At 46.8% G+C, this 27,265-nt stretch overlaps 1 protein-coding gene across 2 annotated transcripts in view; it reads right to left on the bottom strand.

The window, feature by feature from the left end:
* EFCAB6 (EF-hand calcium binding domain 6) overlaps window positions 1–27,265 on the bottom strand; it is a 250,224-nt gene that overhangs the window by 64,655 nt on the left and 158,304 nt on the right. For both annotated transcript variants that reach the window (XM_087448778.1, XM_087448779.1), the window contains 3 exons: window positions 23,123–23,355; window positions 13,334–13,430; window positions 6,945–7,063 (listed from right to left, as the gene is read on the bottom strand). In XM_087448778.1, the coding sequence (XP_087304904.1) occupies window positions 6,945–7,063; window positions 13,334–13,430; window positions 23,123–23,355 (449 nt within the window). The remainder of the gene's footprint in view (window positions 1–6,944; window positions 7,064–13,333; window positions 13,431–23,122; window positions 23,356–27,265) is intronic.

Below are 27,265 nucleotides of genomic sequence, written 5' to 3'. Positions count from 1 at the left end.
GCAAGTTTCTTGAGGAGAAACCACGCCTTGTTTATCTTTACCCAGAAACTCACAGTGCCCAGCACGACACCTCGCAAAGCTTCATTATCAGCACGTGTCTACTGAGATAACAACTGTGCAGGACACATGTTCCTGAGGAAGGACCACCATCCCGCCATGCTATGCTCAAGAGAGTACCACCAACAAACTCTACAACATGACACTTGAACTGAAGGGAAAGACACTTCTTAATCACTTCCTTAATAAAGATCATAAACAGTCTATTCTCATCGCAAAGGAACAGAAGACCAGATTGCACAATCGCAATGAAAATACTGTTATGAATGTGAATACTCAGAGAGTTAATTCAGCTTACATAACCTCACTCTTCATTATATAACCCTTTCTGTAACATTAAAAAAAATCAACTCGCCTATAAAGGTTGAATTTTAAAATGTTCAGCAACAGATGTGCCAGGAAAAATGTGCACAGAAACAGAGGACCCATAAAAACTTGCATTTGCATATGGCAATAGCCACTAATTTATGACATATCAGATTACTCTGCCCATTTATTGTGCACACAGCAGTTCAGTCGTACACATGATTTGAATATGTCCACATCGATTGCTTTGCTTTGCTGAGAAAGTTCTTTAGGCTCAGTTCAAGCACTTGGTTCTGACATCAATGACAGAAGTACCCTCTAACACTACTGACCTCAGAGTTAGAGGTGTGAGCTCTATTGATGACCCAGGCCATGCTGCAAAGGTAGACAGGGCACCTTGTGCAGCTTGGGACATAAGGAATTCTCTCAGGCACCATCTGCGAGGGTGGTCTGATGGCTTAAATAGCTGTCCTTCAGAATGCAAAATGTCCAACTGCCTGAGTTGGCCACGCCCAATGGGCACATTCAGCAAGTCCTGGTGGAATCACAGAAGATTAGGCACCATCTGCTCCAATCCCCATCCAGGGCAACAGCACCTTCAAGAAGCAGCCACCTAGCTTTGGATAAAGCCATGCCAGAGAAGGGAAAGCCACTCCTTCAAAGACTGCCCACTGGAGCTCTATGCAATTTTAATCACTGGAAAGTTCTCTATGCTGAGCTAAGAGCCTACCCAGCTAGTCATCTCCACGATGACCCCTCCTTCACATTCAGCTCTTCTAAAACTCAACCCCTACCATCAGGTCCCGTTCAGTCTCCTCTTTTCTAAGCTAAAGACCCTGCTCATTCAACCTTTTCAAGTCCTCTCCCACCCGAGGCTCTCCCTGTCCAGGAGTTCCACCAGCACGGCACCCAGGAGCTTCTCTCTAGGCACCGCCTTGGTTGAGCTACTGAGATGACCTAGCCTCTCGTTCACCTAAAGCCATAAGTCTTCTTCAAGGAGCGGATGCATACAACACAGGTACATTTTCGTAGTCTTTTCTTCTTATATTGGAATACCGATACACAACTTACCCACCCCATCAAGAAATGTGCATAGATCGGGCATCATCTCCAAAACGTCCTGTAGAGTCCACCTGGTTAGCTGGTTTTACACAATTAACAATTGACACCGAGGTTTCTGAGACGGCTGCTTTCCTCCCCGAGTCCTCCCTTCTGTGCACATTTACAATACACTGTCTGCACGGGTTCTCAGCCAAGTTTGTTTTAGATCCAAAGAGTTGAATTCCACCTGATGAAATGAGGCTACAGAAGGTGCTCAGAATGCCCAGTGTCCCCCTAAGGGAGTGCTCCCGGGCCCTGGGCAGCAGGCCTGTGGGGCAGCAGGCCTGTGGGGCATCACGGTGCTGGCATCCCCTGTACCTGAAAAGCTCGGGGTCTCAGGCTCTTCTGATAGAGGCAGCGTCCTTCCTCTTCTGTCCCTCCTCCCGGCCCTGGGCCTCTCTGCTCTCTGGGATGCCCTCCTCCACCTCTGGCTCATGATTGTTTATTAAGACTCAGCTCAGGCATCGCATCTCCTGGAGATCCCTCCCTGAACACCCACGTGGCTGCCACAGGCCTGGCTGCCCACACTTGTCCCTCCTGGCATGCTGCTACTGTCACCAGGTCTGCAGGTTTGTGAGCAGACATCCCTGCTGAGCTGTGAGCAACCTGAGGATGGGGCTGCCTTCATCTCTGGAACCCCAGAATTCAGCACAGGGCCTGCAACTTGGAAAGTTTCAAAAAATTCCTGCTCAATGATTGCTCAGATGAATGAATGAATGAATGTACACACTTCCATCTTGTAATTTATTCTTAGCAGTCTCTCCAAAACAAAACCAGACGTATTGCTCCTGAAATCGCATGCTTAAAGAGCCTATTTTGGCTTCAGTTAGCAGGTTTCCTTTCACGATTAGCAACCTCCTTCAGGCTTGAACATTTTGTTCCTTTAATCCCCGATGAGCCAGCCTGTGACAGGCTCACTTAACATCCACGTGCTCTCCGCTCTGTCCAGCCCCTGTGCAGTTAGCCAGGGTCACTGACCAGACCTGGGCAATGGGCTGAGGGCAGAAGTGTGTCACTTCCAGGCTGAAGCCCACCAAAGCCCACATATGACCCTGTGACCCTGCAGTCCCCACGGTGGTGGGAGGGGCCCCCTGCTGGGACAGTGAAGCCACAGCTGGAAGCCGGCCAGATCCCCGAATCACCACTTGGAAGAGAATTGTCCAGAAGAGCTGCTAGACACACAGCAGACTTCGGGTGAATAAGAAATAAAACATCCGTGTGCTAAGCCACTGAGGTTTGGGGGTTAATTCATTAATTTACTTCCACAGCATAAACTAGACCCTCCAGACTAATCTGAAGCTCTACAATAGTGCACTTCACAGGTGCTTAATAAATGTTGAGTGAGTAATGGATGCTGACAATTTTTTTCTTGTCTACTTTCTGCCCTATTTTCTAATTTTGTGTTTTTGAAAGAGCAGAATGTTATTTTCCCACTCACTTCTGCTTAGCCAATTTTGGGGGGCTTTCCCATTCTGACACTTAGACCCCCTGAGCTGGCAGAGTGTGTCACGGGGGCCCTAGCTGCTCCCCGACTTCCCTCTGGTCCCTGTTCACTTGCGCCTTGGTGGCAGGACGCCCCTCCCTGTTAGGGCACCTGGAGGAGGCTCCTGGTGCCTGGACAACCCTTTGCTGGCCACCCCCTTCTTGCCTGCTCAGCGCTCCTGCTCTGCAGTGCAGAGGCAGACTTGGAGGGAGTGGACGGGTGACATGGCTGTCGCTGTCAGCAAACACTGAGCGATTGAAAGGGACAGGCCAGGAGCATCAACGAGGGTGGGACGATGGACTGAGATCACGGAAACGCATAGACAATGGATGAGAAAATAAACCCCCAAGTTACCACTGGTTATCATCTCTGCCGAGTGGGTGACGACCGCTTCTTGTTGTCTTTTCTTTTCTTTCATGCTTTTCTGGATTTTCTGAGTCTTCTAAAATGAGTGCGTATTAATATTGCAATCAGAAAACAATTTCAAATCTATATGATCTTTTTGCTACTAATTTTTATGCTTATATATGCCAGGTAATATACATAAATTATATTGTTTGGTCCCCATAGCCATGCCATTTGATAGACAACTGAAGCCCAGAGAAGGTGAGCCACTGGCCCAAGGCCACCCAGCTCAGTCCGGGGTGCCATGGACAGGGCGCAGGTCCTGCTCAGAGCACAGCCCTTAGTGCAGGCTACCTGGCCACCTCAGGTCGTCTCCTTGATTTCTGCGCGTGATTCCTCAGAAGAATCCAAGGAGCATCTTGTCTCCCTCTCATGCAGCCTCTCCTTCCAGGATGCTGAAGGCTAATTTTCACCTCCTAAATCTCTCTCACACCTGTCACTTCCTCCGCAGCCCTCCTAGCACCACCAGGAAAGCTCACCACCTCCTCTCGCTTGGACCCCAAGCAGCCCCTAATCCACCTCTGTGTCTCCTGCAATTCACCCTCCTCCCTGTGGCCAGTGATCTTTCTAGAATATAGACCTGCCTAGGCCTTTCCCTACTAAACACTTGGCTTTCAGAACAGGGTTCCTGCCTCGTCCTGCCCTTCAGGATGTGGTTCAGCTGACATGCAGCCTCCTCTCCTGCCTGCCCCAGGCTGCCTGTCTTCCGGCCCCCCAGGTTATCCTGCAGGCCCGGAATGGGACACCCTCCTTTGCCTCTTAGCTGGTTGTTCGCCTGCTGGCTCTCAGCCCTGTGCTCATCCTTCGGCACGTCTTCTGAGTTACCCCCGAGATGCTCCCAGGGAGGTGTGCCAGGTCAGAAGATGGGATGAGGGCAGAGCGGGCTGTTTCCAGTGGCACCTCTCGCGTGGCCATGGCCGTGGCTCCTGCTCAGCACAGCGGCTGAGATGCTAGCAGATTCTGAGACAGTATCTGGGGTGGGGGCAGCTTCCTGATCTCTAAGAAATAGCCCGTTTCCCTTCTGCTGTTCAGTCCCCGGTAGGGGAGCGGTTTCCCGGTCTTGGGGTGACCCCTCCTCTCCTGCTCCTCCAGCCCACGGGGCCAGCAGCCTCCAGGCCTCTGGGTGATACCACACGCCCCCCCAGACTGTGGCCCTGCTGACATCTTTGTGATCAGTCCCTGCATTATGTCCTGCCTAGCTGTAAATATTAGAGCGGTTTTTGCTTTCCTGCCCAGACACTGGTAGATATACTCCTGGCGTTTTCTCTGTCTCGAATGCCCCTCTTTGCTTCTCCCTTGGATGTAATTCCACGTGCGGCAGATGCCATCACGAGCTCCCCCATCTCGTTTCTTTTTCCCCCTGGGCACACATCCAGACCCCTTCTCTCAGGCTCCCTTGCAGGTGGGTACAGCCGTGGGAAGGGATTCTGACCAGCAGAATGTGAGCACAGTGGTGGCTAATTTCCAGGCCTGGCCCCTACAAAGCTGACCACACGGTCCTCTGTGCCCTTTCCCCTTCTCTGCTGGTAGACACAAAAGATCCAGGGGCTCGTGGACCCCTGGTCCCTGAATGACTTGTGGGCAGAGCCCCCAACACCCACACTAGACCGTGACAGCATTATTGTGGCAAGCCCCTGAGATGCCGGCCTTGTCTGTCACCGCAGCTAGCCTACCTTGACCAATACACACTCCAACTAATTGAGCAGAGCAGAGTGAGGCACAGAGGAGTCAAGTAACTGGACCGAGGCCACACAGCTAAGGGGTAGAGGCAGGAGTCATGACCACATGCTTGGCTATAGAGCGTCCACTCTCAACCACTCACCATCCCCGGTGTACAGCCAACTAAACCAAAGTAGATAAAATTCCGGCCTCAAACAGTTTTCAGCACAGGGTAGACATTTGTGCATTTAATAATGTTAATAAATGTATGAAGAAACCTTAGCCAAAAACAAGAGTGAGTGTCTGCCTCTCATGAGAACGGAAGCTTGCTCTTTGCCCCCTCCAGGAAGGGCTAAGTGTGCCCTCATTCTCTACACAAGGACCCTCGTGGGGACACTTGACTCCAACACCTCTCATTCCTATGGTGCACACCCGGCCTGAGGTCTTGCTGCCCTACCCTCATGGAGACAACAGTCTCCCAACGCCCAATCCTTTCTCTGAACTGTTTCCCGACTCATCTTCCTAAGGCGTGGCTTGAGTCACATCACAGCCCCACTCAGACTTCCTTGTTACCAAGCGCCTGGTTAACAACGCCCGAAAACAGGGACCACGGGGAGGCGAGCACCTTGCTCCTGCTCCTTGACCCTGGGAGCCCAGGCCAACGCTTCCAGAGTGCCTCCCTGACCGCCCCAGGGGTCAGGCAGTCCCCTTCCCCATCTTGACCCCTTGGAAGTATTCCCACATCACTCCTACCACCATGGCCCCCCGCTCCCCCACGGCCCCAGCACTCCTGCTTGCATTTCCCATTCCGCTCGACCTCTCCCCTCCTCTGGCGTGCACCACGGTCAGTGCTGCAGCCCAGCATGTGGGCGAATGCTCGCTCTCCCCCACAGCTCCCTGAGCATCAGGATCACACAGTCGTCTTTGCATCATCTCAAAGGTCTACACAGTGGGAGGTCCGCACGTTTGCCCAACGTATCCCAATCTTTCGATGGCTCAGTTGTGTCCACTCACTTAATCTACTGAAAAAGAATGCGGACAAGGAGTCTAAACTGGCTCTGTGTTGGAGCTGATCTAAAAAAATAAGGGTTTTGTAAGAACTTCAAGTCGCTTTTCTAAATTAGACACAAAACAGCCCACCTAATTCTAAACTCAGCCAACATTTCAGCCTTCCACTTTGAACAGATGAAAAGCTGAAAAATTACACGAACTGCCTCGTGCTCTGGCCGCTGAGAGGACATACGCTGTCGGTACACCATCCCGGGGGACGCAAGTGGCAACCAACGTGTAATGAAGAAGAAGTAATTCAAAGACGGGTCTGGAACTTGGAAATAGAACTTGTTAGTGCACCTTGAAACTTGGACGTCTACACAGGGAATACTGTAACTCGGGGCCTAATTCAAAAACAGCGAAATCTAAAATGCAGTTTGAAAAATGTAACCAATATTAGATACTATTTTCAGTTTAAGACTCCCTCGGGAAACTACTCCAAGTTGCCAAAAGTTTGGTTATTTTCTTCCAACAAATTACTTATCTATACAACTGTTGTGCAACATTGATTTCCATCTTTAGCCAATGGGGAGAGACTGTTTTTCCCTTGTTACAGATCTGTCTGCTGAGCCGGTCGTATTAGAGTTAAGTCTTTGGAGAGTGACTTAGTTCTCTTCAAGAGTAAAAGTACAGGCCTGAACTCCTCGCAAGCCTAATATCGGTGACGAATATTTACCCTGGTTCTCCATGTTCCTGAAGACCCGCCTGCTTGCCAAGCCTGCTTTCTATGGGGAACAAGGACACAAGACAGACACAACCCAAAGAAAGCCATTTCTGGCCCTCACCTTACCCCTGAGTAGTGATGAAAGACTGGTGCTGAATTTGCAGCCAGCAACCCAAGACCACTGGAAAGGGAAAGAGCCAACCTTCAGATGCCACTTACCGCACCCAAAGCTTTTCAAATTCTCTCGGCGTGAGGGGAATGTCAAAACCATACAGCGCGTTCTTTATGTCCCGTCGTCGGAGAATGCCGTTGCCCTCGTTATCAGTTTCTATAAAATTCTACAATAGTAGGAGACAGCATTTAGTAACATATCGTATGTGTTCATGGCAGTACACAGGACTTTCAATAATCAATATCTGGAACCATCTAAGACATTTACCCCCATCCACCTGCTGAATTTTCTCTTAATCTAAGTTCTAGATACCCTCATCACTCCTGTAAGGAAGGTGATAGAGCAAAATATGAACAAGTATTATGTACGGAAGGGGCTTGTTTCTGGGTAATGAGTGGTCTCAGGTGTGTGGCCTAGACTCTTCTCTTGACCAATAACTTGGGTTCAGAAACTATTAGAAATGAGGGTCCACCAGAGCCAGGGAAATGAGACCATAGCCCAGGCTGCTTGAGGCTATTATCTCAATAGGCAGTGGATTCGGGCCTCTGCCGTAAGTGGGGAAATGAGGGCGTTAGACTCCAGCTGTTATGACGAGAAGATATGGGACCATCTTAATGTCCCCGAGGGGTGCAAAAGGTATCTGGGGATGTGTCAGGCATTTCAGAGGACCACAGACTAGAAGAGCCAGTAACGCACGGCACTCAGCACTGTCTACATTGTTTCTAACAGCTCCTTTGACCCTCTGCATGATGACACTGTGAGGTAGGAGCAGTGGGTGCCTCTGCAAAGTCCTCTGCAGCGTTATACTTAATGGTGAGGGATTGAAACAGTCCTCTTAAGATCAAGAGCAAGACAAAAACATCTCCATTGCCCTCCATTCAACATTGTATTGGAGGTCTCAGCCAGTGCAGTGAAGCAAGAAAAAGGAATAAAAGGTATAACAACAGGACAGGAAGAAATATAATTGTCATTATTCAGATGACGTGATTGTATATGTAAGAATACAAAGAATCCACAAATACATTATTATAATACGAGAATTTAGCAAGAAATCTGGATTCTATATTAAGAGGCAAAATCATTCACATATTTACATATCAGACACAGAAAATGAATTTAAAAATAATATTTACAATAGTATCAAAAATAGAAAGTCCTAGGAATAAATCTTACAAATGATTGTAAGACTTCTACACAGAAAAGTCTAAAACTTTACTGAAAGATATTTAAAAAGATCAAAATAAATGGAGATACACTATGTTCATGAGTTAGAAGACTCAAAATTGTAAAGATATTATTTCTCTCCAAAGAAATATCCCAATAGGCTTTTTTTCCTTTGTGGAACTTGACAAACTGATTTTAAAACTCTTAGAGAACAAGGAGGAGGTACTTGCCTCCCAGCTAATTACGACTTATTACTAAGTTACGGTGACTGCAGAGATGTGCGGGACAGACAAGCTGACCAACGGGACAGCATGAGGATGCCAGACACACACATGGGCCTCGGCGCCGGCCAGTGGAGACGCTGCAGACCAGCGGGGAAAGGATGGGCTGCACAACGCATGGCGCTAGGTCAACCAGATCTCCACACAGAAGGACTGAGCTGGATCCCTGCCTCACGACATACACGAAACACCCAGTGCAGATTTCAAGACCTGAACGGGAAAGGTGAAACTCTAAAGCTCCTAGAAGAGAATGTGAGAGAACATCTTCATGACTTCAGGGTAGGATTTCTTAAGCAAGACCTTCAGGGGGATGCTGATAAGTCTGACTACATTAAAAAGAACTTACATTTATCAAAAGACATTATATAGAAAAGGTGAAAACAGAATACAAACTGGGAGAAGATATTTGCATCACATATCCCTTACAAAAGACTAGTAGACTTACCATAGTATGAGTTCCTATTGACCAGTAAGAAAAAGACAAGACAAGCAAGGGTGAAAAATGCAAAAAATCTCAAGCAGGCACTTCATCGAAAAAGGAAACCGGACTGATTAATAAACAAATGAAAGATGTCCAATCTCACTAGGAACCAATGCTAATTAAAACTGCAATGAGATTGCAGCATTATTCACAATAGCCAAGACTTGGAAGCAACCTAAGTGCCCATCAAGGGACGAATGGATAAAGAAGATGTGGTATATATACACAATGGAATACTACTCAGCCATAAGAAACGATGAAATCCAGCCATTTGTGACAACATGGATGGACATTGAGGGTATAATGCAAAGCGAAATAAGTCAGAGGGAGAAGGTCAAATACCGTATGATTTCCTTCATCAAGTAGTAGATAATAACAACAATAAACAAACACATAGGGACAGAGATTGGATTGGTGGTTACCAGAGGGGAAGAGGGGAGGGAGGAGGGTGAAAGGGATAATTCGGCACATGTGTGTGGTGATGGGTTGTAATTGGTACTTGGGTGGTGAACATGAGGTAATCTATGCAGAAATAGAAGTATAATGATGTCCACCTGAAATTTATACAATGTTATAAACCAATGTTACTGCAATAAACAAAAAATTAAAAAAAAAAAAAACAAAACTGCAATGAGATACTGTTACACTTCCACTAAAGAGGAAAAAATTAAGAAGTCTGATTGTACCAAGAGCTACAACGGCAGAGTTGAGTAACTGTGACTGAAGCCCTATGGCCCACAAAGCCAAAAGTATTTACTGCCTGGTTTTTTACACAAAAAGTGTGCTGACCCCTGGTCTAAGATATTGACAATACCCTATTCCTTCATCTGGATGTTGGTTACAGGGTGGGATTCAATTTGGGACACATGGTGATGACTTATTATTATATACACATGATTATTACATATATTATAATACATATATAAATATATACATATTATATATACATAGTTATATACATATATTATTAGCATATTCCACTGTAGAGTCCCAACTTAAAAAACAATTAAGTTAAAAAAAAGTTAGGTCTGGAAGATTTCAAAGTGCCTTTAAAAACTTAGAGCATGTAGCACAACAATGTGAATGTATTTAATGCCACTGAACTGGTACACTTGAGAATGGTTAAGATGGTAAATTTTATGTTATGTGTATTTTACTGCAATTTTTTAAAAAAGCTTATAGCACGTAAGGCCTGCAGAGATCTGTCCCTGCCTACCTCGCCCTGCCTCGCACTGGAAACCTCTCGGTCTGATCCCTTGGACACGTCCATGCCGAGCTGTTTGCAGTCCCCACCATGCCGGTCAGCCCCATGTCCTTGTCTTGGTCGTCCTTGCCTTGATTCAGTCCCAACATCCTCTGCATTCTCTCCACCCCTGTCTAACACCTACTCATCTTTTCAGTGACCCCTTCCTCTTGGGTACTCCGATTATACACAAGCCCCTTCCATGGTAATACACACTATTCTTCAGCACTCTTATTGGTGCTTAGACCACAAGTCTCTTGGGGGCAGAGACCACATCTTTACTTTTTGTGTGTGTGTGTTTGTGTGTGTGAGGAAGATCAGCCCTGAGCTAACATCTGCCAATCCTCCTCTTTTTGCTGAGGAAGACTGGCCCTGGGCTAACATCCGTGCCCATCTTCCTCCACTTTATATGGGGCACCACCACAGCACGGCTTGACAAGCACTGCGTCGGTCTGCGCCCGGGATCCGAACCTGTGAGCCCTGGGCCAGCGAAGCAGAGCACGTGCAGTTAACCACTGCGCCAGCGGGCCGGCCCCACATCTTTACTTCTTTTTGTCATTGTGTCTCTAACACCTTGCAATAGTGCACAGTTAGCTCACACTAATGTTTGCTGAAGAAACCAATGAACTTATTTTCCGAAAATACTGAACTAGAAGTGACATATTAAGCTGCCCCCAGATGGGACAACTCCTCTGTGCCTCTGAGAATTCAGCTGGAGGTGTCCTCACAGAGCACGGCTGAGCGGCTAGCCAAGGGACTCTATTTGAAGAAACTGGATGACTAAATATCCAAGTCCTTGTTCAAGTTCCAAATGCAGTTTTACTAGAGAACACATCATTTCAGATACTGGCAGGTCCCGTTTGGTGAATCCCCAACAGAAATGCAGCAGAAGGGAGACAAACTCCACACCTCTGGTCACTTTTACGATCTATAAATGCCTGACCCAGAAGCAAAGAGCCAGAGTGCGAGCGCCATGTGAGAACACCCATCTCATCAATAGGCGGTACGTTGTGAACGCTGCTAATCTTTTATGACACATTTATGTGTCATTATAACTTTCTGCAGGTTTAGAATTCAGAACGAATTCTTCACTGCTCTATTCAAACTAAACCAAGAGAGTGACAGAGATGTGCAATATGATAATAATAAAACACGCAGGTCATTTAGTCCTGCGGGGGTCCAAGAGAGCTGTGGGGGCCAGGGAGGTGACAGGTGTGGTGCGTAATGCTTGATTCTGGACAAAGCGGCTCCTTTCCCTCCGCCTCCACATGCCCCTTCAGACCCGCTCTGACTCTTTCTCTGGTGATCTTCCACGTCTCCTCCCCTCCCACACTCCTGCCAGGCTTAATTCTAGAAGAGACAGAGGTCTCCATGGGACAGACCCAAGGCTGCTGGTTTAGCAGCACAATGCTCCGAGGCCCCCACACCTCCTCTGCACACAGTTTGGGGCTCTGAGAACATCAAGGATAAGGTTGGCTACAAGAGGCCGTGGGAATCAAGGTGTGGAGACACACGTGTGGAGGATGCCCTCCGCAGGTGAGACTCCATGTGGACGGAGAGGGGGTCAACCCAGCGTGAGAGAGGGCGGGCCGAGGTGGGGGGACAGGGGGCCCGAGAGTGTCCTGGAGCCAGGGGAGGAAGCACTTCAAGGATGGACTGAACAAGGCAGAAACAAAGACCTCTGCAGCCCCGCAGTCACTCCCCAACAGCCTGTTTGTTTTCTCCATGGCACCCATCTGCTTTGCTAATAATATGCCTTTGCTCGCTGACTGTCACCTCCCCTGGTCTGTGAGCCCCACCAGGCAGAGCAGATTGACTCTGGTTACCACCGAATCCCTGGCACAAACCCACACGCAGTCACTATGTGGTGAGCAAATCAAAGTGGGGCAGGGGGACGCTGGGAAGGGCCTGGAAGTGGCCCTCGGGGGTGCCTGTGTCCACAGAGAGCAGCACCAGCAGAGGTGGGCCTGTGGAGGCGGTGTAGAGGGAAGGGCGGCAGCAGGGAGGGGACTGCTCTTCTGAGGGGAAGGTGGGTCGGCCAGCTGAGAGGAGGGGATGCTGGAGAGAGGGGAGCTTTGCCTTCAACAGGTCAGAGGGAGCTTGCAGGCCAGACAGAAGCTGGGGAGAGAGCATGGAAGACGTGTCAGATAGTGTGCTCTGCTCTCTCTCCCTGGCTGGCCAGCAACGCCTAGACCTTGCTCTGCACTCCTCGGTCTATAGGACTGCTCCGGGAGGCCGGCCCTGCCACGGGCTGCGGGATTTGCTGGCCTGGGCCAGCACAGTCAATTCTATGAGGACAGGGGACTAGGGAGCCCAGGAGCGAAACAGGACTTAAGACAGAATGTCACGTTGGGCACAGGCCAAGATAAAGCGAACATGGAAAGAAAATGACCAAATGAAACAAACTGGAGACATTCTTAAAAGTAACATGAAAATACTTCCGTGGGCCGGCCCCGTGGCTTAGCGGTTAAGTGCGTGCACTCTGCTGCTGGCGGCCTGGGTTCGGATCCCAGGCGTGCACCGACGCACCGCTTCCCTGGCCATGCTGAGGCCGCGTCCCACATACAGCAACTACAAGGCTGTGCAACTATGACATACAACTATCTACTGGGACTTTGGGGGGAAAAATAAATAAATAAAAGTATTAAAAAAAAAAAAAAGTAACATGAAAATACTTCCGTAATGCAGTGTTAAAAATATTTTTTAAGGTGAGACCATTGTGCCCTTGTTGTGTTATGAACTGGTGATCGCACATCTGCGATTTCAGGACGAGCCCAGGCTTGCACATTTGGATCTACTGTCCTGTAAGTACAGTGTCATTGTTAGATTATTTCCCATCTCAGCCACAATCACAATTTACATGATTGCATGTGGAGGGCATTTGCCTTCAAAATGTGCTTTCTATAATTTTGGCAAGATAGGAAGAAAGACTTCTTTAAAATGCGTGTTTATAACTGTGTAAAAATAAGTATGACAGCGTCTTACATTTTTCATTTAAATTTTTAATTAATATCAAACCTGAGATAAAGCCAGGAATTTCTGTCCATGTAATTCCTACAATTACTTATTTTTCTAAACATCCATTGACCTTGAATGGGAGAATTTATTTTGAACAAGTATTTTAAGAATAAAAGGAGTCACCAAATAGGGTATATATGAAGTTGTTTTTCCATCTCAGTGACTGGATCTAAACGCTTGATCATCCCAATGATCTTGGAATAGTGAAACAGATTTCCTTCCCTTTTAAGGAAATAATCACTTTCTTACCTTCGACAAGTCTGACCATCTGGTTTTTGCTTTGGTAACAAGGTACTGATGAGCCTGTTCACAAGCTAGTTCTGAATCTGCGACCTTCTGTTTTGGTCTTAAAAGAAAAAAAAATAATAAATAACTGTGTTTAAATTTAATGGACTCATTAATCTCCCAAGGGCTTTCCCTACCCCTGTTTGTTTCAAAGATACCGTTCAAGTCTGTTACTTCACATCTGGTCTAACTTAATTCTTAAAATACAGTCTTATTTCCCCAGCTGTGTGTTAGGTAAGTCTTAAATTTTATAAGTCGTCGTTTATTTTCAGATAAATGCTGTTCAACTTTTTCTGCATCTCACAAAACAAACAGGGCTCATTTATTCTCAGAGGGGAAAAAAACACAATATAACATTAAGTGTCTCTGGAAGAAAACAACTAAAAACTTTGATTTGTGAATTTACAAGTTGGAGTGATAATGCAGATTAAAGTAAATAGTTCAGAACAATGGGGAACATAGATGACAGATTTCTCAGTCTCAGCTAACGTTCAAAGGTTAGGCTTGTAGCATGTAAAATGATCAAACTTGTTTATTTACTCAAGGGATGAGGGGCACTGAAGACACTTAAAAATAGACCCTGAGCTCACTGCCTTGGCTAAGCCACAGCGGGGCGCAGTGAGGACTGTGGCTAAAGGAATTTCGGGTGCCGTGGATTCTTCCACTCACTGAAACAAATTAGGGGAGAGTGAAGACTTATAAAACCCTTTGCAACTTCTCCCTCTGTAGTGGCCTTGCTCCCAGGGAGCATCTATTATTCCATTTTCAGGACCTTGAGCTGCTCCACACCCAGATCTGCACCTGCAGTATTTTCCCAGCGCATACAAGAATGCTCGAGACAGTCCTCCAGCAAAACCACTGGATGTGTGTCCCCCCGACAGTTTCCTGAAATGGGACCACCTCTGCACTCCTGCTTGGAACCTGCACTTATTGACAGGCACATGGGATGATCAGTGCATCTTGCCTAAGAGTGAATAAGAGGGACACCTAACCGAGGCCCCATACAGACCCTCATATGAATTTCTTCTCAAGGAAGCCCAGAATACCAGGGTGGGAGACAGCAAACAAGCCCATGTAGCCCTTTTAAAGAAGTATTATTTATGCTTCTGCAAATGAACCGCTTATATGAAAAAAAAGTTTAAACTCAACCAGCATGCTGCCAGTTGAGAAAATGCAGGAATTTGTGAGTTCCAAATGAGGGAAGTCAGAGGTTTATGTGGTCCCCAAAGAAGCGCTCCTTTAAATATGACCCTCTGGGCTGGCCCCGTGGCTTAGCGGTTAAGTGCGCACGCTCTGCTACTGGCGGCCCAGGTTCGGATCCTGGGCGCGCACCGACGCACCGCTTCTCTGGCCATGCTGAGGCCATGTCCCACATACAGCAACTAGAAGGATGTGCAACTATGACATACAACTATCTACTGGGGCTTTGGGGAAAAAAAGGAGGAGGATTGGCAATAGATGTTAGCTCAGAGCCGGTCTTCCTCAGCAAAAAGAGGAGGATTAGCATGGATGTTAGCTCAGGGCTGATCTTCCTCACAAAAAATAAATAAATAAATAAATAAAATAAATATGACCCTCTGTGTGTGATACACGGGTCAGGGGTACTGTGTGGGTTTCTAGGGTAATTATGGCCACCATGAACCCCGCACCAGAGGGGCTGGGAAGTGTCAGTCACCTGACAGGCAGAATCTTGAGTTTTCACAGCTAAAGATGAAGCTTGGTTTAGAGAGGTTAAATGACTTGCCAAAACTGCACAGCTAATATCCAGAAGTTCTGACACTCAAAGTTAGGTCTCTGATGCTGGAGGCCAGCCTTTCTCACTACCATTTTTGTTTTTATCTGAAGCTACAGTTTTGGCATTCCCCCCTTAGCTTCACTTTTCATAGGAAAAGATCCATTAAACATTACATTTTATAGAGGTGAGGGCCACCTTTGGTTCTTACTGAGCTGAGGATCCTCTTTCCACTTAACATTTCTATTTCAAAACTAGTACCATAACCTCACCTGCTTTTCCGTTCCATCTCTCCCCAACTGCCTACCGGACCGCACAGAATCATGGAATTTCCAGGGTGGACAGGGAGCCACAGGTCACCCAGTCTAATCTTCCATCACCACTTTACCACTTAAGGTTTTGGAAGGCTGGTGGGATTATATAACATTTTCACAACTTTTGCTTAAAAGGATTTGGGCCCTATAGACGTGTATTGCCCTGCTTTCACTTTTAGACTCCTCCTAAATCTACCTGCACCCAGAGGACTCACCTGGACTTCCCCAAAAGAGCTCTCCTGCAGATCCTGAGGGATGTTCTATCTCTGCAAAGTCAATGCAACCAAACTGATCTTACTATCTAAACATGGATCCCTATAGCCCCCAAACCCATTTCTCTTCCAGGCTATAGGCTTGATGACTTTCTTAGTGACCCTTGCTCAGGCCAGGCACTCCTACTGACTATCTCATCCATTTCTCCCCTTGCCCATTTTACATACTTGTCTCCTCCAGAGAGATCAGAAGGTTTTTCTATGGCCTTTTCCAGAAGTTACTTATTTCCTCTCCTATTGCCTGGCTCTTTAGATCTTGACGATCAATTGGATCCAGCCTTCCTATCAGCCAGTCTGTCAGTCACAGACACATACAGACTCACTACGTATGTGCTGCTCTAGGTCCTGCAGACACAATGACGAGCAACACAGACAGAGCCCATGTCCTCAGGGGCTTACACTGTGATGGAGGGAAACTTACAGCAAACACTTGGAAAAATGAGTGAATGAGATAACTTGAGACACTGAATGTGACCGAGAATGATGACAGGAGGGGATGCTTCAGCTAAGAAGGTCGGGGAGTGGCTCCTTGAAGCGTGAGTGATGAGGATGCAGCTGTGTGACCTTGGGGAACAGCATTCCAGACAGCGCAAGAGTCCTGACATGTGCTCTGGTCCCAGCAAGAAGGGGTAGGCACACTTTACCTTTCCTCTCCCACTGATTACAGCTAAAAACTCTAGACAGAATGCAAAAAGTAACTCTCTGAGGACACTAAAAAGTAAAAATAGGAGGCCAATGGAGAGGGAAATCAATCTTGAAGAATGACTGATATAATGGTGAGTTTCATGTGTTTTCCCTCCCAGTTTAGGCTTAAGGGCAGTCTTGATTTTAGAACTGTGCAGCAGACACGGACAGAAAAACTCCAAAAGAGAGCCTGGTCTTCAGACCAAAGAACTAGGCAGGAGGGCCCTGCAGTACACAGAATGTGACGGAATCTCCCTTTTTGTCTCTTTTCACTCTCCCAGTCCTGATCCGAGGCAAGCCCAGTTACGAAACTACACTTTTGTGATGGTACCAGCAATAATATGGCCTAAAATAATATGGCCTAAAACTGAAATTCTTCTCCCTAACCAGAGGAAATGGGAAAGGGGGGTCCTTGTGATTCAAAGAGTGTTGGAGGAATCTATGTTATTTTTTTCTCTCACCATGTTGCCCGGGAGGTGGACCCAGTCATGGGAAGTGTACTACAGCACAGATAGGCTAAAACCTAGGTGGACCCAGTCATGGGAAGTGTACTACAGCACAGATAGGCTAATACCTAAGATATTCTACACAAAAGATCAAAAAGTGGCCCCTGGGCCCTGGAGAGTGTGGGGGAAAATCACAGAGAGGCAAGAACTGGTAAAAGAGATGCCCAAATCTGTGCAGGAAGATCCAGGTTCACCTCTGATGTGCACATGTGTGAAACTGGCCCCAAGCAGCAGAGCGAAGCTTTGGGAACTTGATTACTGTATAGTTAAGACCAGCCTCTGGGTGCTGCACGTGTGGGCTGGCCTGATAGTTCTACAAGGACTTTGAAAACTAAACTTACATCGAAACCACAGAAGGCGGGTTAGGACTTGCTGCCTGAAACTAACTGGATTGGTTGCCTGCTAAAACAAACAAAAAAATAAATGAACACACTACAGAGGATTTTAATAGGACCAGAGTGTCATAATGTAATATTAAAAGTGTCCATGATCAATCCAAAATTACTCCATATACAAAGAACCAGGAAAATCTCAACAATTATCAGGGTATAAGACAACAGACACCAACTCCAAGATGACCCAAATGTTGACAACATCATAATTTAAAGCCGCTATTACAACCATGAAGTTAAGAGTGAACATCTCTGAAATAAATGGAAAGACAGAAGTTCTGAGAAAAGAAATAGAAGCATAAAAGAAAAAAGAAAAAAAGGACCAAGTGGAAACTTTAAAACTGAAAAAATACAACAAAATAAAATTTTCACGGTATTGGCTCAATTACAGAACGGAGATGACAGAAAAGTGAGTCAGTGAACTTGAAAACAGATTAATAGAAATAATCCAACATGATCAACAGAGAAAAAAGGAGAAAAAAATATAGCTTCAGGGACTATGATACAGGGACCTGTGATACAAAATCACAAGGTCTAACTTTCATGTTATTGGGGTACCAAAATGAGAGGAGGAAGAGACTGATACATAAAAAATTTAAAAACTTGAGGAAGTAATAGCTGAAATTTCCCCAAATTTGATGAAAAACATAAATTTACAGATTCAAGAAGTTCAGAAAATCCCAAAAAATGATAAACTCAAAGAAAACCATGCTGAAACACATCACACTAAAACTACTGAAAACCAAAGATAAAGAAAAAATTTTGAAAACAATCTGAGAAAAATGACACATTTCATATGGGGGAAGAGCATTTGGGCGACTGCAGATTTCTCATCACAAACCACGGAGGCCTGAAGACAACGGAAAACATTTTTAAAATGCTATAACAAAAGAACTATCAACCCAGAATTCTATATCCAGCAAAAATATCTGTTAGGAATGAAGGAGCAATAAAGATATTCTCAATGAGGAAAACTAAGACAATCTGTCTCCAGTAGACCCGCTCTAAAAGACATGCTAAAGGAAGTTCTTCAGGGGAAGGAAAATGATAGCAGAGAGAACATTGGGACTTCAGAAATAAAGGAAGAGAAGCAGAAATGGTAAATATAAATACACTATTTATCTCAGAGTTTCAAAATACATGAAGCATAAATTGATAAAACTGGAAGGAGAAATAGACAAATGCAAAATTATTTCTGGAGACTTCAGCATTCCTCTTTTAACAATTGATAGAACAAATAGACAGAAAATAAGCAAGGATATAGAAGACCTGAACATTATCACCCAACTTGATCTCATTGACATTTACAGAACACTCCACCTAACAACAGCCAAATACACATTCTTTTCAAGTCTACATGGAATATTCACCAAGATAAACCATTTTGAGGGTCATGAAATAAACCTTAACAAATGTAAAAGAATTAAAATCATACAAAGTATGTTTTCTGACCATAACAGAATTAAACTAGAAAGCAGTTAACAGAAAGAGAGCAGGAAACCATGCAAATATTTTAAAATTAAAAAACACACTTTTAAATAACCCATGGGCCCAAGAGGATGTCTCAACGGAAATTAGAAAATATTTGGAACTGAATGAAAAGAAAAACTACAAGGAAATTGATAGCATTAAGGACTTATACTAGAAAAGGAAGAACTCAAATAAAAGTCTGAGTTTCCAACCTAAGAAAATAAAAAAAGAAGAGCAAACTATACCCAAAGGAAAAGAAAGAAGGAAATAATAAAGAGGAGAAATCAATAAAATTGAAACAGAAAAACAATAGAGAAAAATCAATGCAACAAAAAGCTGGTTCTTAGAAAATATCAATAAAATTGATAAACCTTTAGCCAAACAGATCAAGAATAAAGGAGAGAAGACATCAACTTCAACTACCAACATCAGAAATGAAAGGAGGGATGTCACTAAAGACCCCACAGATATTAAAAGAATAATAAAGGACTACTACAAACAACTTTATTCCTGAATTTAACAACTTAGATGAAACGGACAAATGTCTTAAAAGACAAAAACTACAGAAACTCATTCAAGAAGAAATAGAAACCTTGAATGATCCTATAACTATTAAATTAATAGGATTTATAGTTAAAATCCTTCAAACGAACAAAAATCCAGGACCTGATGATTTCATTGGTGAATTCTATCAAATATTTAAGGAAGAAATAACAATTCTGTATAATCCAGAAAGAGGATAGGCATTCACGACTTATATTCTTTCTTAGAGGTCTTCCAAAGAACAACAAAAACTGTTATTTATTTTCTTTATGAAATAAACCTCATTCTCTCTTGCAATTACCACATGGGTCCATTGAACCCTCTTATAGATCTCTGATACATTACGGGGCCTTAGCGATGTTGATTTTAATTTTACTACATCTATTTCATTATCCTCAGAAATATTCAATCATTACTCATTAATTGTCTCCAACTACACTAAAAAAAGAGACAAATAATAATAGGGAAACAAAAAATGATGGAATTGTCTGGCAGGACGATATAATATTGAAATGAATCACCACTGCTACATCACCCTTCAGTTTTCTGACTGCACTGCCCAAAGTATAACAGCATCTTTCCAGAAAGTATAAAAGAAGACAGTGACACCATCTTTGTAGTCTTATGTTAGCTTTCATTGAACACAGTTGAAAATTCAGATTCTGATTTCATGCCCAATAGCGAAGGGAAGAAAATTGAGATAGGAAGATATTTCACAATTATCAGATAAACCAGAAGATGAATGCAAAGAGAGAGAGGAAAACTCTAGATTCCATTGATGATGGTGAAATTGATCATATAAGCCAAATCTCTTGATGAGTGAATGACATATTTCTAAGAATAGAAGGGAAATTTGGTATTTTCATTCAGTTAGTCATTCAACAGGAAGGACTTGATCATACAACATTTTGTGACAAGAAGCTGGACCATCTAGTTTTGCTAAAAGGACACGTAACAGTGTTCTTTCGTCTTTTATGACATACATGCACCAAAATACGTAACAGTATTCTTTCATCTTTTATGACATACATGCACCAAAATGTACTTGCTGTGGGTTGTCAGGAGACAAATGGACAAGGGAGGTGTGTTTTAAACAAGGTGATTAGAAGGAAATAGATGATGTAGAAATGAAACAGGTCATTGGACCAATCATTCTAATTGATATTTATACATCTAAAAATGAAAATGTTTTGCAGTTATGAAGCAAACAAGATGGTCTTCCTCTCTTCAACAAAGTTACAAACCCTCAAAGTTTTCAGAAGCATTGTTTTGATGACGCAGGTGGAAAGTGAAGGCCCAGAAGGCAGAGGGGCCCAACCGAGAGGGCAGAACAGCTTCCAGAAAGGGATGGCGTCCGGGTTTGGCTGGTGGAGAAGAGTGAGGCTGGGGAGGGTGAAAGAGGTGAGGTTTCTAGGCAGAGAAAGCAGCCTCTCCCAACAGGCACCCTGTGTTCAAGTCCCTGCCCCGTCACTCATCACCTGGGTCCTTCCATACAAGGCATTAACTTTTCTCTAGGCCCCAATTCCTTCATCTGGAAAGTCGGGTAGTAATGCCTCCTTGTGGGCTGTTGGGGTATTAAAGGATGTGTCTTCACGAAGCCCAGGCAGGGGTCTGGCCATGGGGGGGCTCGGCTTTCTAAAGCAGCACCTCTGTTGGCATCTCAGAGCTCTCTCTCCACCAGACCCTTGGAGCCCAGGCTGGATCTCCCCCAGGCTCCAGCCTCTCCTCCTTTACATCTGTCTTCTACTTCGGGGCTGCTGAAGGATCTTTCTACAGCACAATGTGACCTCACTCCACAGCATAAAATCCTCTCCTGCCTACCAATAAAGGATGAACTCCTTAACCTCCCACTCAAGCCCCTTCACAGCCGGCCCGCCAGCTGGGAGGGCCTCTCCAGGACTCCCCTCCCACTGCGCCCCATGGTGCATGCTGCTTCTGCACACACATCCCCTCCCCATTTCCTGAATGTGCTCGATACTCCCACCTCTGTGGCTTTGCAAATGCTGTTCCCTGGCCTTAAAACACCATCTGGTAGCCTGCCTCTGATGAACTCCTCCTCACACCTCAAGATCCAGCTCAAATGTCCCACTTTTCCTGTGCACCTCAAGCTTAGCCTGTCCCCTCCCCGGGGCACTTCAGACATCCTTGTATTTCAGTGTAGCTCTATATTTTTGCACCTGTCCCACATTTGACAATGAGCTCCTAAAAGGAACGTTCATCTTATTCATCTTTGTACCACCTAGTCCTGGGGCAACGTGTAGCACATGGATGACCCTCAGAAAATATTTGATGAATGAATGAATAAATACAAATAAGAAGGTTGAGTCCTTTGAATGGGAAGATTGTGCTTTGTGGTTGAAATTTTTCATGTTCATTCTGCATACAATCTTCAGAAAATTCTTTCCGGAGGATATTTTTTTGTTTTGTTTTAATGTTAAGCAATCAAGTCTCGTATTAAAGCTCCTCAGAACTTAAGCAGCTGGAAGCAGGTGTCCAACTCACATGTTATACAATCAGTTCACTTAGGGAGAGACTACAGTCATTTTCTTTCTTGCTGGCTTTTTTTTTAAGCATAGACAAAATAAATCCAACAAATTCGGGGCGGGGGGAATTAAAGTGTAAGATCAGAGGGCTTTCTGCAGCTGGCCACGTATCACACTGTCTGGCCCGGTGACGGGCTTCTGGGGGATCCCCTGCCAGGGGGCTGCCCTCACCTGGTGGAAGGGGCACTTTTCTGGAGCCCCTGGGCACTGGGAGTGCATCAAGGGAAAAACAGCCTAGTGACTGTCACCACCATGTGGTATCACTGAAGAAGAAAACACACCTCTGTGTTATCACAGAGGATGGGAACGTTTCAAAAATATGAATATTATTCTTCTAATAATTAGTCGAGGAGGGGCTGCGTGGCTGCTTCATTCATGCCTGTCAGCATTCAGCAGATCTCAACAGGGAAGCCGACCATGACAGGTACCGGGTCAGACGGGAGACCCTGCTACTGCTTCCAGGAGCGTGTGCTCTTACTAAGACAGAGCCCCGGAGACGACCAGACTTACAGCCTGGCCGGACGCAGATTCTCCTCCTGGCCATGAGGGAGGCCAGCCTGGGGTGGACGGGGGCCTGGGGTGGAGCACTGCCCGGGAAGGCGCTGGATGGGGTCCTTGCATCTCCCAAAGCAGCTGGCATGGCTGACCCGATTTATGAAATGAAAAATATCTAAGTATATGTATCTACTTATGTGCACAGAAAAAAGACTGAAATGACACTCAGTTTCCATCAATCACCACGAGGTGTTCTGTGGTTCCCCAATTCACACCTACTGCCTAGGTTAGGTTAACATTTCCGTGCCTGGAGGAAGTCCACGTGTTCTCTTCACAAGCATTTACGCACAGCCCTCCGCACGGCCCTGCAGTGGGCACCTGTGAAAGGGGCTGTAGCTTAGACAAAGTGCAGTGTGCGAAAGGCCTCGGAAGGTTGAGCAGCTGCATATATATATCCGGCCCCAGGTTTACAAAAAGAAAACAAATACTAGCATAAGTGTATATTGACGCACACAGGAAAAAGACTGGAATGAGACACAACGAAATACAAAAATTGAGGCTCGCGGGTGGTCAGATCAGGTCGTACCTCTAATCTGTGTCTGTATTTTCTAGTCTTTCTACATTGAACGCATATTCCTTGTGTGCATTTGCTTGAACTAAGAAAAAGACACAGCAGTTGCTCCAGGGAGGCAACTCCGCTCTCTGCAGCCCTTTCCTGACACGGTGGAAGTGCCGGACTTCATGTTGCTGCAGGCCGGGACACGAAGGCCGCCGACCGTGCCTTCTTACCTGACCTTCTTACCTGATGAGTCTCTGAGGCGCGTCGTCTGTTCCCAACGGTCTCTTCTCAAACAAATTTCGAAATTCCCGGAAGTTTAAAGTGACGCTGAGTCTCAAGCCAAGCAGGCCCAGGAAACGCTCGAACTCCTCGTCCTTGAGGTTGAACAGCAGGCGCTGGAGCAGCCTGTGCAGGTCGTGCATGCTGACGATGCCGTCCCTGTCGCCGTCCATCTTAAAGAAGGCGGAGTAGGGATCCTAAGACAAAGCGCGCACGTCAGGGCACGTCCTCCGGAGCCCGGACCAGCACACCCTCACCACCCCCGTGCACGGACTCCTCTCCAAAGCGAGGAAGGGGCAGTGGTGCCACTACTGCTTCTTGGAGATGTCACTGCTCCAGGACGATCCTTGCCATGTTTTGTGTTTCCCAAGAAATTATAAAGTACCTTCTCCAGGGCCCCTTTGTAATGCAAGGAGTTGGGGAAAAGGGCAGAGAAAGGCTCTTCTTCCCTTCCACTCTCCTCATTCACGGTGCCGGTACTTCCAGCACCAGAAGGAAGAGAGCGCACGCTGAAGCTTCCCAGTACACGTGAGGATCCTGCTCTGGAGGTTTTTACATCACTTTCTTAACATCGGGCAACTCCTGTCTGCAGGAAACAGCGCTGAACTGGGTTTCACCCTGAGGAGCCACCCAGGGGGCAGTGCCCTGTTTCTGATGACCGTGCTGAAGACCCAGCCCTGTCTGAGAGGCGCCTGCTGTGACTGAAGGACTGGGCACAGGCGCATCTGCTCTGTCCGCTGTGCTGCACGAGGGCACAGCAACTCCCTCTTTGCAGATGAGGAGACAGAGGCTGGGGGGTCTTGTGACTTAGAGGCCGTGCTGCACCATTGAGGGCACACTCTAGAGGCAGACTGCTTAGTGTCAAATCCCAGCTCTGCTGCTCACTAGCCATGTGACCTTGGGCAAGATGTCTAACCTCAGGATGCTCCCATTTTCTCGTCTGTGAAAAGGGGATTATAAAAGTCCCTACTTCCCAAGGTGGTTGTGAGGACTGAACATGCTAGTATGTGCCAAGCACTTAGAAGGGGCCTGGCATGTTTCACACGCCCTCTTAGATGTTGTTTGCTCCTATTCCTGTGGCCTGAGGTCATACAGAAAGTGCCTGGCAGTGGGGACTTGAGTGGGTTCTGTCTGGGCCCACGCCTGTGCTTCCCCCTTGCGTACTCCCTTTGTCTCAGGCTCGAACAGTTGCTGATGTGTCCAGCACCCCTCACCCCCATCAGCACCTGGTCAAGTCCCAGGGTCTGCCATAAGAGGCGATTTATGACATAAAGCAAGAGCTGCTATGACTCAAGTGTCTAATGAAAACGTTTTGGGATTTTGTGGAAAGATCTATCTACAGTCACTTATTTATTTATTCACCAGAAATTATTCAGCACCTAGTGTGTGAAATCACTGTGCTAAATACTGTGGGAATCCATTTACAAGATGCTGCCCCTGCCTCTCAGTGACACTGCCATCCAGCGGCAGACGTGTCACCAGCTGGTGGCCTCTTCTCTGGTAGCACACCCTTGGGGACCTCCTCCTCAGGGCTGCAGGCCCATCTAGTTCCTAGCGCTTCCCTCTCCGTCGCCAGCTCCAAGTCCTCCCTCATCCTCCAAACTCACACCTCCAACGGCTGCGGGGCATCTCCTCGTGGATGCCAAACCCAACAAGGCCAGAATCAAACTCCTATGGCCCCCAGGCCCTGCCCCCCACCCGCTTCCCCCAAGTCTTTCCCATTTCAAGAAGCGGCAGTGCTTTCTTTCAGTGGCTCAGACCCCAAACCTTGGAGTCCTCCTCGGCTCCTCCCTGGCTCCCACACCCCACATCTAACATGCGAACACATCCCGTCGGTTCTCCCTTCAGAGCACACCCAGAATCAGATCACTTCTCCAGTTCCACGGCCTCTACCCAGATCCAAGGCCCCTGAGCCCTGCAGGAGGCTCACGACGAGCTCTGAGCTCCCACCCCGGCCCCCACCCTCTGTTCCCACAGCAGCCAGAGTGAGTCCTTCGGAGCTCAAGTCAGCGCATGCTGTTCTCTGCCCATCGCACTGGCTCTCCACCGCACTCAGGGTCCCATCCCAGGGCTGGCCAGGGCCCCCGGCCCCTCTGCCCTCATCTCCTCCCCTGGCCCCCTCTGCTGTTGTTTGCACATGTCAAGCCTGCCTTGGGGCACCTCGGGGAATTCTCCACCCATCTCTGCACTCCTTTAGGTCTCTGCCTGAATGTCACCTCCCCAGGGAGGCATTTCCCGGCCCCTCTGTACAGTGGCACCACCCTGGTCGGCCTCTGGCCTCTCACTCCGCTTTATCTTTTGTCACAGCACATGTCACCCCCGACGTACTGGAGATTTGTGTGTTCACAGTCCGCTCCCCTCTAGAAGGTCAGTGTGAGACCTCACGTTCCTCGTGATAACACCAGCTCAAGAGCAGTGCTCAACATACATCTGGGAATGAAGGTGTTGGGTGTGAAGGATGCAGTAAATATTTCCTGGGCGCCTTCTATGTGCCAAGCTCTCTGCTAGATACAGGGACATATTGATGACTAAAATGTGGTCTCTGACATCAAGGTCGTCACAGTGTGATAGGGAAGAAAGACATGTAAGCAAACAACAGCAATTCAGTGGGATCCGTGTAGTAAAAGACATACAAAAGAAGTGCTCTAATACCAGCCTTAGTTGCTGGACTACAGGGACAGTCTAGATGCCATGGGACCCCATGTTTATAAACCTCACAAACTGATAAACTCTCATTGTTCCCCAGATCTCAGTCTTTAACTTCCCAGGAAGAAGACCCATAATTTTAATAGGTAGCACATAGACTTGGTCATCAAACAGACGTTATTTCAATTCCTGGTTACAGCATTCACTACATGTGTGGCTTTGGGTAAGTTTCTCCCATCTCTGACCCTCAGTTTCTCCATCCATAAAATGGGAATGTTAATACCTACTTGATAGGGCAGTTGTGGGGATTAAAACAACGAGGCCATATACGTAAACCTTCCAGGTCACTGCCAGGCATGTAATGTGAAGTCTTTCATTCATTCAACAAACACATGTTGATCGTCTACTGTGTGGCAGGCACCACTGTCGCCATTTGGGTTCTTGTGGTGAGTGATGGGGGAAAGACTCGGGCCTTCACATCTCATCAAATTACAGTTCCACACACACTGAGGGCTGGAATCTCCCCGGCAGATCAGTAGGGCCAGAGGAAGAACCGAGGGCTTCAGAAAGACCAGAGCTTGGGCAGGGTGAGCGGGTCAAAGGGGGAGGAGCAGCATCCAGGCAAAGGGACAGAGTGTGCACAGATGGGACGGCGAGGAAGCGCGCTGGCTGAGTGGGAAGCGAGGAGGACAGGGGTCGAGGTGCAGCCGGCGAGGAGGCCATGGCCAGTGCAGAGCTGGGAGCCTGCGGCCGTCAGGCAGGATCAGGGCTTGTCCTAACAGTGGAGGGGACACTCTGATCCGAGCTGTGTGCTGAGACCACCCCGCAAGGTCAGATGTCCAGGACAGATGGTGAAGTGAAGACGCAGTTACAGAAACGTCGGTACAGAATCACCCTAACAGTGGGGGAGGGTTGATCCTGTTTGTTTTTAAAAATATGCATGAATCCACGGATGCATGTCTGAATCTCAGAGACACTGTCTAGAGGGTGAGCCCCGGGCTGAAGGGGAACCCACAGGGGCCGCAGAGAACCTGGCCCCAGGTTCTCTGTGCCTGCTTTCCTCGGGCCTTCACATCTCATCAAATTACAGTTCCACACACACTGAGGGCTGGAATCTCCCCGGCAGATCAGTAGGGCCAGAGGAAGAACCGAGGGCTTCAGAAAGACCAGAGCTTGGGCAGGGGGCCTCTGTGCCTGCTTTCCTCCCCACGGGGGCCTCTGTGCCTGCTTTCCTCCCCACAGCCAGGGAGGGGAGACGGCCCTTATCGGGTCACAAGGAATTACTTCCTTCAACTGGCCCTGGTCTTTGCCTGGGCTGTGAGGTTGTGACTAACGTACTCGTCTTTGCTGTTGTCCATAAACCTAACTGAGCCCTGACATGGACTCATCTGGCTACAAAATTACTGGGCAAACAGCAGCAGCAACAGTAACGTTTTAATAGTGTGATAGCTTAATAATAGT

Source organism: Ceratotherium simum, chromosome 25 (genome assembly GCF_057802395.1).
Source record: "Ceratotherium simum simum isolate JZ-2026a chromosome 25, ASM5780239v1, whole genome shotgun sequence".
NCBI lineage: Eukaryota > Metazoa > Chordata > Mammalia > Perissodactyla > Rhinocerotidae > Ceratotherium > Ceratotherium simum.
The sequence above is the reverse complement of the archived record's forward strand: the minus strand, read 5'-3'. Positions and strand labels throughout refer to the sequence as shown.